Source organism: Leptonychotes weddellii, chromosome 1, assembly GCF_054177405.1.
Source record: "Leptonychotes weddellii isolate Sample4059 chromosome 1, ASM5417740v2, whole genome shotgun sequence".
Lineage (NCBI taxonomy): Eukaryota > Metazoa > Chordata > Mammalia > Carnivora > Phocidae > Leptonychotes > Leptonychotes weddellii.
This window is the reverse complement of record NC_138369.1, coordinates 170,727,366-170,740,620: the sequence shown is the minus strand read 5'-3', so window position 1 is coordinate 170,740,620 and position 13,255 is coordinate 170,727,366. Positions and strand designations below refer to the sequence as shown.

The 13,255-nt window shown below is 34.0% G+C and overlaps 1 protein-coding gene across 1 annotated transcript in view; it reads left to right on the top strand.

The window, feature by feature from the left end:
- Window positions 1-13,255, top strand: part of TMPRSS15 (transmembrane serine protease 15) — a 113,658-nt gene that overhangs the window by 21,740 nt on the left and 78,663 nt on the right. Inside the window, exons 7-9 of the mRNA XM_081798898.1 lie at window positions 1,809-1,940; window positions 8,018-8,126; window positions 12,723-12,829. Coding sequence (XP_081655024.1) covers window positions 1,809-1,940; window positions 8,018-8,126; window positions 12,723-12,829 — 348 coding nt within the window. The remainder of the gene's footprint in view (window positions 1-1,808; window positions 1,941-8,017; window positions 8,127-12,722; window positions 12,830-13,255) is intronic.

Sequence of the window (13,255 nt, the reverse complement as noted above, 5' to 3'; positions counted from 1 at the left end):
ATGTGGTCTTGCATACATGTCTCTTCCTAGTACATTTCTAAGCATCCTTCAAAACCTAGTTTGTATGAAGATGTTTTCAATTTCTGCCTCAAAAGAAGATTCATTGCCTAATTCTTGGTGTTCCCATAGCACTTTTTTATACTTCTTTAAAAAAAAATAGTTAATGAACCAGTCTTTCACTAAACTCCAAGCTTCATGAGAATAGAGGCTCTGTCTTACTCATCCTTTTATCTCCATTCCTTAAAAATGTTTGACACAAATAAATAGACAATAACTACTTGTGGAGTGAATGAATGATTATTAATGAAATCAAAAGATCCCAATGGGTACCACTTGCCAGTGTGGTTTTTGAGGTTCAATCAGTAGAGTTCAGTAGGCAACAACAGATGAAGCATCATGAAGCGCAGCTCCCATGAGAAGCGTTAGGACAGACAAAATTATACATCTTCCTAGCTATATCCCCAGATCTCTTCTTTTAAATGCTGAGTACTTAGAATTCTATTAACTGCTGTTAAATTAGATATAGATTTTCTAGAATAATGCTTTTTGTTATTTATTTAGCAACCATTTATGGAATACTTTCAACACTATGCCTTTAATGGATTAGGGATTCAATGATTAAGGACTCTTGATAAGTATCTCATATATATCAACAGCTGTAATATGCTTTTGGGTTTATTGAATACCAGTTTTATCACTCTTTTTTTATTATCTTAAATGGGAGTGGTCTGTTCTTTAAGAATGACTCGGATCTTTATCATGTCCTATTTTAGACATTAGGTGATCCATGAATTTCCCAATGGTTTATATCCATTTTAATGAGAGCCAGTTATAAAAATCTAATTTCGTTGACTATATGCCCAGCAACCCTGTCCATAAACGTTCCTAATTAGGTATTACCTTAGTAGATTAACTGACACAAGCACTTTTATTTTCCCAATTAATTTCATGGAGCATAAGGAGAAATTTCAAAATCAAATGTATTTTTAAAACCCAGCAGATGGCAGTGCAGTGCAGAATATGCCATTTTTAAGACTCACACTTAAATTTTCCAAGTTAATTTCTAGAAGTAAAATGTGTTTCTTGGTGCATCTCTATAATGTAGGCATGTAGAAGAAGATCAGGTGAAGGACAAGACAGGCTGAGAAGAGCAAGTTGATCAGATTCTGGTCAGAGTATGGCATAGAATTCTCCAGGGGAATGTCTGCATCTTTCCTACTAAGAATCTCTGACCTAAGAAGCAAAGAAATATTGAATGGAAATAGCAACTGGGTTTCTCCACTCTCAATGTAGCCAGGCACTGGGAATTTTAAGTTTTTATTCTGTTATAAAATGGCTTTTGCTGACAAATTTGCTCTGCAGAATGCAAACCTTGACTTCAGCCCCCATATTTTCAAATAATAAGTTTATAAGTAAATGAAGTGGTTACTAGATACTGCAGATGATGCGAAAAACATTCCAATATATTTCCCCCAAAACACATATAAACAGTTCTAGGAGGTGTAAACATTAGGAGCTAAATGTCTAAACTGTAGTATTGATTTATCAAGGTTAAAATCAACAAAGTAAACATTCATATTTAACATCGATGAAGAAATATATATCTTCTTTTCAAAATTTAAAATTCTAAACTTTTACAAATGACTAATTAAATGAAATAAACATTTACATTGGAAATTGAAATACATGCTTGTGAGTAAAGACCTAAACGACAAAAAATACATAATAAATATCCAAACATTGTACATATGGTTGGAAATTAAATTTACACTGTAAGAAACTTATAAAATCAATTTTTTTTTCTAAAGGAAATGTCTCAATAGAATGCCCACCTGGTTCAAGTTCTTGTGCTGATGCTCTGAAGTGTGTAGCAATTGATTTATTTTGTGATGGAGAATTAAACTGTCCAGATGGTTCTGATGAAGACAATAACACTTGTGGTAAGTAATGCCCCCCACATTTTCTCTCGCCACTGCCTTTTCATCCTCCCTCACTGTCTACAAACACACCCTTCTGAGATACCAGAAACTACTGGAGAATGAGATATCCCAATACCCACGAGTATAATTTAATACAGAACCTAATAAATAATTATATTAATATTTTCCTGAACTATATTATGCAATATTAAACATTAATTTAGTGGAATTCTATTTGATGCCCATGAAAAGAAGGCTGTGATTAATGTCAGTCATAAGTGAGGGAAGAGAATGTCATTGTTTTTCATCCTTTATTAAACTACTCCAAACTATTATGAATTTGAAAGCTCTTTCATGTTTTTCACCATTATACCATAATATCAATCTTTTTTTTTTTTTGCCATTTCAATGACCCCTCACTCAGTAATTGCCACCACTTAATTTTGATTGTTGCTTTTGTTTGCCTTTTGACATAGAAACAACAAATAGACAAATTTTGTGCTGGAGTTGTAGTTCTGTGAGTAATAGAAACCAGTTATGAATAAGAGCTTGTCTCATGAATAAAATATCCATGCTTTATTTGTAAATTTTGGCATCTGTTTAAGTGTTAACATTATTATTTTTATCAATTATTGTTATTATTATTATTTCACACTTAAGTAGTACTTGCTCTATGCCAAGCATGACTCTAAGTGATTTAAACATATTTACTCTTTGACTTACTTCACTTTATAGTTGGGTAACATATATATGAAAGATTATCACATAACTGTAAATATAGATTGATAAGCAAGATGAAGAACTATTTGAATAATTTTAAACTTATAATTTGTTCTTAAAGAATTAAGCAGAAAGCATGAATTGAATAATTTTTTGATGTGGTTTATGATCATGATCAAAATTGACTATGAGCACAATTAGTTCCTGAAATGTATAAAGGTTATAGTTACAATTTGCTACACTTTGCTCTCCTATTATTTGTTACACTTTGCTCTTCTTGCCTGATATTAATTGAAGATGAATGCTCCACTAACAACCAAAGCTTGAAAAGTTACCTAACCCCTTGGTACCTACTTTAAAAGACAGGCAGTTGGCCTGTTTTCCAGGACCAACGTAAAAAAAAGACAACTTGACGAAAGAGGCTTCTACTAAGCAATCTCAATTCAAATGTTCTTTGATAAAATTCAAACCTTCAAAGTTTAACTACATATTTTGAAGTGCACTCAGAGCATATTGGAAGAAAGTGCAGGCTACAGAATATTTTTTAATCTATTTTATATAACTAAGTTACTCAAAGAAGAAGAAAGCAACATTCTTTTTTGCTATGGTTTTTAGGCAGTTTCCAAAACCTTTTCAGGGAGAATATGATACAAGTGTGCCATCATGAGGTAATAAGGGTGATGTTGCTTAATATTTCAAAAAGAACAATGGATGCCAAAGTTAGACACATAGCTCTACGCCTTTTTAACGATGATCGATAAACTTAAGTGGGGAGGAATATGTAAGATGAGTTGAATAATCAGAAAATGTCTTTACTGTCATGGAGTTAATAATGTTCATGGTAAAGCAAATAGCAGTGCATTTCCAAAAATAACCATAGAAGTATCATGTTAAGTGTGACAGTTTGTCCTAACATAAGTTATAAGGCCATGAATTCTTTTTCTGAGTCAGTATGGATTGATGGCATGAGCCTCAGTATTAGAACTGAATTGATTCTTTAAATTTGCTTTAAAGACACAATCAAACTGCATTTTTAGTTTTTAATATCATGGAGGTTTGTGTTCATTGAATCTTAGTCTCAACTAACCATCCATGTCACTAACTTTCTTAAGTCTCTAGATCCTCATTTTTCATTTTTCTTGGTTCTCTTCATTATTTGTATTCTAAAATTAGCATTGTATTTATCTTGGAAAATAAATGTAAAGCTTTTGTGGAATAAATGTGGACAAATCAATCAATTAATCTGTCTTTATCCAGCTAGGATTCTGGCCTGTAAGCTGTTTTATTCATCATTCATCATTAGAGATGGTGAGCCCAAAAGCCCGGTGCACTTCACCGTAGCACCAACTTGAACTTTTAGTAGTGTCATTTCTACATGAAAGCTTGTGTCCATTAATCTACATTCACAAAAAAATTAATATAAGATTATTTTTTCTGTATGAAATCTACCCTTGTGCATGAGCACGCTTTCTCTCTCTCTCTTCTCCAGCTGTGAGCTCTAATTCTAGTGTTATTAATAGAGTCACACTAATGTTGACTTCCTCACATAGCTCCCTTTTTTAGTCTTTAGTTATTTAGGTTTTACGCAACTTATAGCTGACTGTAGCTGAACCAAGGCTTCTTTAAATTGTTTTTCTCTTCTGATTAGAACGGCATCAGCAGGAAAGTTCACTTTTTAGCTGACCTGTGAGAAGGAAAGCTGCTGATTCACAGCCTTTAGACTGATGTTCAGACCTATTTGGAAGTTGTCAACTGTCTCCATAGATCGTTTGCATGCCTCTATATACGTGCACGATAGACCTCGGTGGATGGGCATAGATCATGCTTGTTTTATATATCCTGGAGATTTTAAGTACCTGAACAAACACACAACTAGTAAATATTCAGCCAGCAGAGGGAGCTCTCAGTAGGTTCTAAAAGCGTAACTTTTAGGAATCCCCTCCCATTACAGGCAACATTTCAGAGAGCTCAGTAAATACCTGATATTATTTGACAGGCTCGTTTATCTCCCCTTCAGGATTTTTTTTTCTCATGTTGCACTGTAAAGCACTATGCAGTCTAAAAAGTTATAATCCTGAACACCCAGTAATCCTAGTTATCCATGGCTGGGTTAGATCTGTCCTTCTGAAAGGCTATCCCTCTTCATTGTCTTGCATAAAATTCAGTTCTCCAGAAATATCCTGAAATTAAATGAAAGAATGTATGAGAAAGCCCCTAGAACAAGCCTATATCTTGAAATAATAATATTTTGGCATTCTGAATTTTGCTATTATAAGTAGTTCAATACTGTTGTAATTTTATTTTAAATGCCTTCAGGAATATTCTTCTTAAGAATACTTTTATCCTCACATGCAAGAATTCCCCAGTGGCCCTTTAGAGCAGAACTTGATGTGCAGATTATCCATTCCCACTAAAACTCAGCAACTTCATAAACAACTGGAAAAATTGATCCTATTTTTTAGGATCGGCTAAATACTATGATAAACAATCTTAGCAATTTAAGACAATAACAGTTTGTTGATCATGTCATGGTCCAAGGAAGAGGGCAAGGGGATGCATTCTGTCTAGGTATTCAGGATGCCAGTTCCTTCACTGTCCCCTCTGAATCCTCTGTCCCCAGTCCTCCCCTGGACGCGCTGCAACCCACTGACAGACAAGGGAAGAATGTCACAGAAGGTCTTTTTAGAAATCACCACTGGAAATAAACACAATTACTTCCACAATAGTTTAATGGCCAGGATCAGTACACATGGCTCCATTTTTAAAAGTGCAGTCTAATGACATGCCCTGAAGGGTCTGAAAAAGGGTATAACAAACCTACAACAATCCTGCCACCAGGGACACAACTCAGGTTTTTGGAAAACTATGAATCTTGTTGTACAACACAGACCTGTTGAAACTTCCCCCAAAAGATGTAGTGAATGGGTGTGAAGAAGGGAGGAATCACTGAAATGTTACGTGATTTACAAATTGGTTTTATAAATTCTTAAACCAGTCCTGTTTTGTGCCCTTTTTACTCTATCAGTTTTGCTTCCTCCTATTTGTTGTAGAATGTTATTGCAAGTGTGAGCTATTCTAATTTTAAGAACAATGAAAATGATGGAATTATTTAAAATTGCCTGTTTCTTCTTTTATTTATAATTCTGCACACACATGCCTTCCTCCCTCCCCCACTTTTCAGTTCATAGAATAGATGATAACATCATGATAGCTCCATATATTGAGGTATCGGTCAGGATAGCCTTGTATGCTCAGCAGTAAGACAGTCTGGTTTGAATTGTCACTAATAAGCTGGGAGAACGTTGGCTAGTTACTTAACCCCTCTGTGCCTCACTTTCCCCACCTATAACTTTATAAGATTGTTGTGACAATTATATTAATACATCCATAATAACTTCAGAAGAGTAGCTGGCACATAGTAAACACACCATCAAAGCTAGCAGTTAATATTAAGACATAACTGGCAGGATTGATTGCTCTACTTCATTAAATACAAACTATTTACAAGAGTAGGAGACTTTCTTGCACTGCCTGTGATCTTGAAGTCCATGTTTTTTGTTTCTGTGGTTTTTTTTTTTTTTTTCACAAACAGATTAAAAGGCTCCATATACCACCTAAAATATAAGCAGACACTATTTTTACTTTTACAGTCATTGAAGCTAAGGGATTGATTGTCCCATTTACTTGGGGCATGGTCTGTGGTGGGCAGAGAGTTGAGGGTAAAAAAAAAGATTTCCTTTTACAACTAGGATATTACTTAATTCTGCATTAAAAAAAATCACATATTTTACTGTTTATCTTCAAATCATACAAATTCTCCTCAACTGTCCTCATCTGTTTGGGGAAGTATTACACATAAAGAGATTCAGTTCTCTCAACAAGCCCTGATACTCTCCACTTCCTCTCCCAAATCTGTGATGGATTTTTCAGTGCTTAGTCCTTTTATCTTGGATTATCTTTTCTGTTCTCAGTTTTTGTTGTTGTTTATTGGTTGTTTTGTTTTTTGTCTTCTGCTGGGAATCAGGCATCAAGTCATAATCCAACGTAGTGAATACCTAGGCCATTATTTTTAAATAGACTTTAAGTCTTATAATTTACAATCTTACAGTCTTACAATCACAAAGTCAATTCTTATCCTTTTTAAAAAATACCAAAACTAGCAAAAAGCCAACCAAAAACAAGAGAGTTTTATGAAAATTTCTATATGCTGTTCACTTTTTCAGTTTTTTCTTTTGTCCTTATAAAACATTAGATGTCATATAATAGCATGTATTTTATAACTTGACAGAAATATTGTATACTGTTACATGGGATTTTCCATCCATCCATTTAGGATTAGCTTATTTTAGCTCTCAGATTCCAAGAGCAGCAATTTAATTTTAACAAATTTCTTTAATCTCCCTACCCTCCATCAATGCTTCTGGCCTATAAGGAATTAACAACCTGCCCGGAGGAAAAGGACACAGTCTAGGAGTAGTTATTTTAGAATATGGTGTCAACAGAATCAAGTAACTAAGTATATAGAAAATAATCTAAGAAAAATTAAAGATTGTGAAAATAAAATGGGTTTTATTTTTTTGACACATAATATGCATAGTAACTGTAAAGGGGACACAAAAAGGAGTGAGGCATGGCTCCTGGTTCATGCCCTCAGTATGATTCTAAACTAGTTGGAAATTATTCAGATATAAGTTAAAGACAACTGATTATACATGACATCAAAGAGAACTATATGAAGTAAACTTGCTACAAGAATTAAAAGAGGAAAATGAGGAATCATGAAAAGTAGAAGACATGTTCAGGAATATTGAATGAAAATACTGAGCTAGCAAATTCATCCAAAGAAGCAAGAAGTTTACAAGATGGTGGAATAGATTGGGTGAATAGAATTCACCACAGGCCACCAGCAGCACACATATCATTTTCCTGGCCATATTCTGATCATCTTCAGAAGGACATAGCATGTAAGGCACATATTTGAAATTTACCCTGACTCCAATTTAATGGGGAAAATAAGGCCAAAAAATTAGTAGCTATTTGTCTAAGTTAGAAGTTTATAATTCAAATATATTTATTTCCTTAAAAATATGAAAAAATACTAAAAATGCAGCTTAGGTTTGAGTATTTAGAAATAGAATGCTTTTCTAAAGGAATCTATGGTGGGTTATGTACACGTATTTGAAAATAGACACTAGATTTTAAACATGAGATCTGATCTACTCGCATTTGATCATTTCAGTTTTGTAAAATGGCCTCATATAGAATCAGTCATGAATGTTCTGTGAAGTGTTCATTAGCCAATTTGAATCCCATTTCATATGAGAAAAATTTTCCAGGATTGGTTTTTGTCTAACATGAATTCCCATCTTTTTTCACAGCTACAGCTTGTGATGGAAGGTTTTTGTTGACTGGATCTTCCGGGTCCTTTCAGGCTGCTCATTACCCAAAGCCTTCTAAATCGAGTGTTGTTTGCCAGTGGATTATACGGTAATATATCATCTTCTATTCCCTGTTTTTAAGTCATTAAGTCTTTCTCAGATACAGTACGTCCTACCACCTTCAGTAGTCTTATTTTTGAACAATCATTTTCACTAGCTATGAAGCAAAGTCTTCCCAACTGATAACTTGTCCAAGAAGCTTCTCTCTCATTCTTCACCTTTACAAAGGTGTTCTGTGCTGTGGATAATACTGTCTAATAAATAGGTCCATCATTGAACTCTGCAGCAGGTCTTTTTTTCCCCCTATGATTGGCACAGATTAAGTGCTGCCAAGGTGAACAGCAAGCATTTATATCAGTATATTGCAATATATAATATTCCCATCACTTGCATCCTGGCCACAGAAGAGTTCCTTTCTCATAATGTCAGCATCTGTAGGAAAATCTCCTCTGATGTGATTCAGTCATGGCAGATTAAGAGAGGGGACACCCAATATACACATCCTGTTTGCTAGATCTTGAATAACACTGGGATCAGTTACTATGTATTTCAATCTTAATTCAATTCAGCTCTTAATTCAATCCACTAATTCAATCATTGTGATGATCCAAATAATCAAGCTGAAGGCTGATCCACCTTAATGTTTATCTAAGCATTTTTCACACAGGAGTAGTACCTGATGTTCCTTCCCAATATTTCAAAGGAAAATAATTCGTACCCAAATAAATAAAAGTAACACTGAAATAAACTCATTACAACTTTTTTTTTTTTTAAGTCCAGGACTTCTCACAGTTTCAAATAAGTTAACAAGCAATATAAATCTCAAAAAAAGAAAAAAAAATCATCTTAAGCCACTGATCGTTTTCCTCCACAAAGCATGCAGAATAAGTGTTCTATGGACTACACTTTGATAAATGACATTCTAATTAGTTCATTTCTCTTAACAGCTGGATGGGATTATGGTTTCCCAATCCAACCTACTGCATAATAGTTCTAATCATTGTGATGACTCACTAGAAAACCAGGGGGATCAACATAATAGCTGATTAAAGAAGGTTACAAGGCAGTGCCAAGAAAGTTCTTTCCAACCATATGATAGAAATGATCCCATAAAGATGCACAGTGCTGTTTACTTGCATAGAAATATCCCGGAGACGAGATGGGATATGAAGGGAAGATTGTTACAAACACATTTACTTGGCATTATTCAGAGAAAGAAGAACATCCCATTCTCTTTAAATAATTTCTGTTTTGGAGCTCAACCATGTGTAAGTTGTTTTCATGCTCTAGACAACAGGTCACTTGTGTGCCTAAGACAAGATTTTTGTATTAAAAATGGCAGCTCACTTGTCAAGTGAAGAATTAACCAGTTTGGGGGATATTGTTTCCAATATAATCACATCAAATTTTAAAAGAAGCATTTATAAATGGTTCTTAGCATTGTTCATAAGCAAAATGAAAAATATTCTATTCCTTACTTAAAATGTCAGCAGAAAGCTTTAGAAAAATCTTAAATTACTTCCTCTGAAAATGGAAAGATCATGAATCCTAAATTACTTCTTCATGGCAATCTTTGGAATTTTATTAATACCAAATAAAACAATTTAATTGTTAAATCCACTGCTTAAAAAAGCTCGGTCAAATTTACAGGAACGTTTATAAGCAGAACAAAACAGACTGCCATAATAGTAATATCATTTATGTAATAATCACACTATGTTAATTAAGGGTTTGTATGGTTTTATTCTTTTTACTTCCTTCTCTAATACTTAATTTTAAAAATATTTTTAAGAAATCCACCATTACGGGCACCTGGGTGGCTCAGTTGGTTAAGCGTCTGCCTTCAGCTCAAGTCATGATCCTGGGGTCCTGGGATTGAGCCCCGCATCAGACTCCCCGCTCAGTGGCGAGTCTTCTTCTCCCTCCCCCTCTGCCTCCACCCGTGCTCCTGCTCCCTCATGCACACTCAAATAAATAAAATCTTAAAAAAAAGAAAAAAATAAAAAGAAGAAATCCATTAGTGCAACAATGATTTTGAAAACCCAAAGAATCCAAAATATTACCCTAAACATTGTACTTCAAGATGAAATTATGATTTAATTAATCATATAAACAACCTAAGTATGTTTTCTTCTCAAAACTGATTACTACAATAATGATGCATTGTCCTTGATAGTTTGTTTCTCCTAATGGTGATCAAAGTGGGGGTAAAGACAATGATGTTTCCTACAAGATTTGAAGACCGTTAAATAGTAGAGAAATGCCTAAAATGCAATTAAACTATATTTTGGGCTAGACCAGCCCATCCTTGGAATTGTATTAAAACTACATTTAGCAGAGTGTCAAATATTAAGAACCTGAGCACTGGAGACAGTCTGTATGAGTTCAAATCTGCTCTCTACAGATTCAAAATGTGTGATCTCAGGCAAATCACTAAATCTCTTTGACCCAAAATTTCTACAGTCATAGAGTTCAAGATCTCTAAATTCAGTGGCCAAATTCACCATTAAATGTAGTAGTGAATGTAAAGGGCTTAGCACCATATTCATATATCAAAAAAGTGGACTCTAAAAGAGATTACTATTGATATAAAAATGCAAAATGCATAAATTATATTTAGAAAAATATTCATTCCCTTCAAAAAATCATAAGAATACCATGTCTAATATTATAAAAAACAGATACTGTATTTTCTAATTAGTCTTAACATTTATAAAAGACCACATTTTTATTGCAGGTAAGTTGGCTTTTCTGAATCAGAAGAAATAGAAAATAATATGCACCGGTTTCTCTCTTCTACCTTCAACTTCATATTTTAAAAAAGTAAAAGAATCCTGAAAACAAAAGTTCCTAAGGAGCTTCTCTTGTATCTTTTGGTTTCATAGCTTAAAAATATCACATGAAGAAAAACTCACTATATTCCTGCCTAAAGACACCAAAATTTCAATTTAAAAAACAGAAATCACCCCTGAAGTTTGCTTCATTTCTTCTTCCTCTGTCTCCTTAAGCTTTGATGCTGGAGTCCCTAGAGGTCTCACCAGCAGGCTCACTCGCCCATCCCTGAACTGACCTAACAGAGGCAGGATCTGTATAAATGGCTACCACCATATGTCCATAGATGACAAGATCTTATATGTAGAAAATCATCAAAATACACACACATACACACACACAAACACACAACTAATAAAAAAATTCAACAAAGTTACAGAATACAAAAATCCTTGTAAAAAATCAGTTGTGTTTCCATACACTAACAATGAACAATCCAAAAAAAGAAATTAGGAAACAGTCCCTTCCAATACACACACACACACACACACACACACAACACTCACATAACACAAACACCATATTCACCCCACACATAAACAACACACACACAATTAACACACACCACAAATCCACCACACCCACATCAAACAGGTACCACACAATCATACTGCACCTACAGAAAGAAAAAAACATAGGGAGAAATCTTCATAACATTGGTCTTCAACAACACTAAAAGCACAGGCAGCTAAAGCAAAAATAGACAAGTGGCATTACATCACCTTAAAAAACCTTCTATACTGAAAAGGAAACAATCAGTAGAGTGAAAGGCAACCCATGAAATGGAAGAAAATATTTGCAAGCCCTATACCTGATAAAGGGTTAATATCCAAAATATATAAGCAACTCTTACAACTGCATAGCAAAAGAACAAAGAACCCAGTTAAAAAATGGGCAAAAATCTCAAGTAGATATTTCTCCAAACAAGGCATACAAATGGTGAACAGGCACTTGAAAAGTTGCTCAGCATCAATAATCATCAAGAACAGGCAAATTGAAGTCGCAATGGCCATTACGAAAAAACAGAAAATGATCAATATTGGTGAGGATGTGGAGAAATGGAGAAAATGGAACCCTGTGCACCACTAATGGAATGTAAAATGGTGTGGTCACTATGGAATAGTGGAATATGGACTATAGGGATTCCTCAAAATTTTTAAATGGAACTACTATATAATCCAGCAATCCCCATTTCTGTGTATTTATCCAAAAGAGTTGAAATCAGAATCTCTATGAGATATTCACACTCCCATATTCACTCCCATCACAGCATTATTCACAATAGCCAAGAGGTGGAAACAACCTAAATGTCCATTGACCAATGAATGGATAAAGAAAACGTGGTACATACATACAATGGAATATTATTCAGCCATTAAAAGAAGGAAATCCTGTCATATGCAACAACATGGGTGAAGTTTGAGGACATCATGCTAAGTGAAATAAGCTTTTCACAGAAGGACAGATACCGCAGGATTCCGTTTATATGAAGCATCTAAAGTATTCAAACTCATAGAGACAGAGAGTAGAATGGTGGTTTCCAGGGACAAGGAGAGGGTGAAATGGAGAGTTACTGTTCCATGGGAAGAGTGTTTCAGTCATGCAAGTTGAAAAAGTTCTAGAGATCTGCTGTGTAACATTGTGCTTATAGTTAACAGTTCTGTATCATATACTCAAAAATTCACTGAGTGTCAATCGTTATGTCATGTCTTTTTTTAAATCATAATTAGAAAATACATTCAAATTTTAGAATGCATAAAGAGTTGTAACAACCTATTAAGAGGGTAGTAATCTATTTTTTGCTTTAATTTAGTGTAAATCAAGGACTCTCCATTAAACTGAGCTTCGATTATTTTAATACATATTATACAGATGTATTAAATATTTATGAAGGTGTGGGTACAAGCAAGATGTTAAGAGGTAAGTTAAAACAAATAAATAATCTATTATCAAAATGAAAATATGTGGTAAACTCTGAAATAATGTGTTTTCACTTTGATTTTAAGCTGAATGTGGACTTGAACTTTAAGTTAATGACAGGAAAAAGCAAAACTGGTTCTCATTATAAAAATTAACAATTTAGTGCCCTATGTGATCAATCTTCTTAGTAATAAAATGGTTATGATTTCACATGAACCTTCTCTACTTTAGGTTTTTAAAATCATGTGGAATTTTCCAAAGAAATATAATTATGTCTTTGGTTACTATGCTTTCTTTAACTGTTACTCCCCATAAAGCAAAATTCAGACAAATCCTGAAAACCATTGTTCTCATTCTCTCTAGCATTGCAACTCACAGAATATCTTCCTATTTTCAATATGCACTTGACTTCTCAGTCTCTCGCAG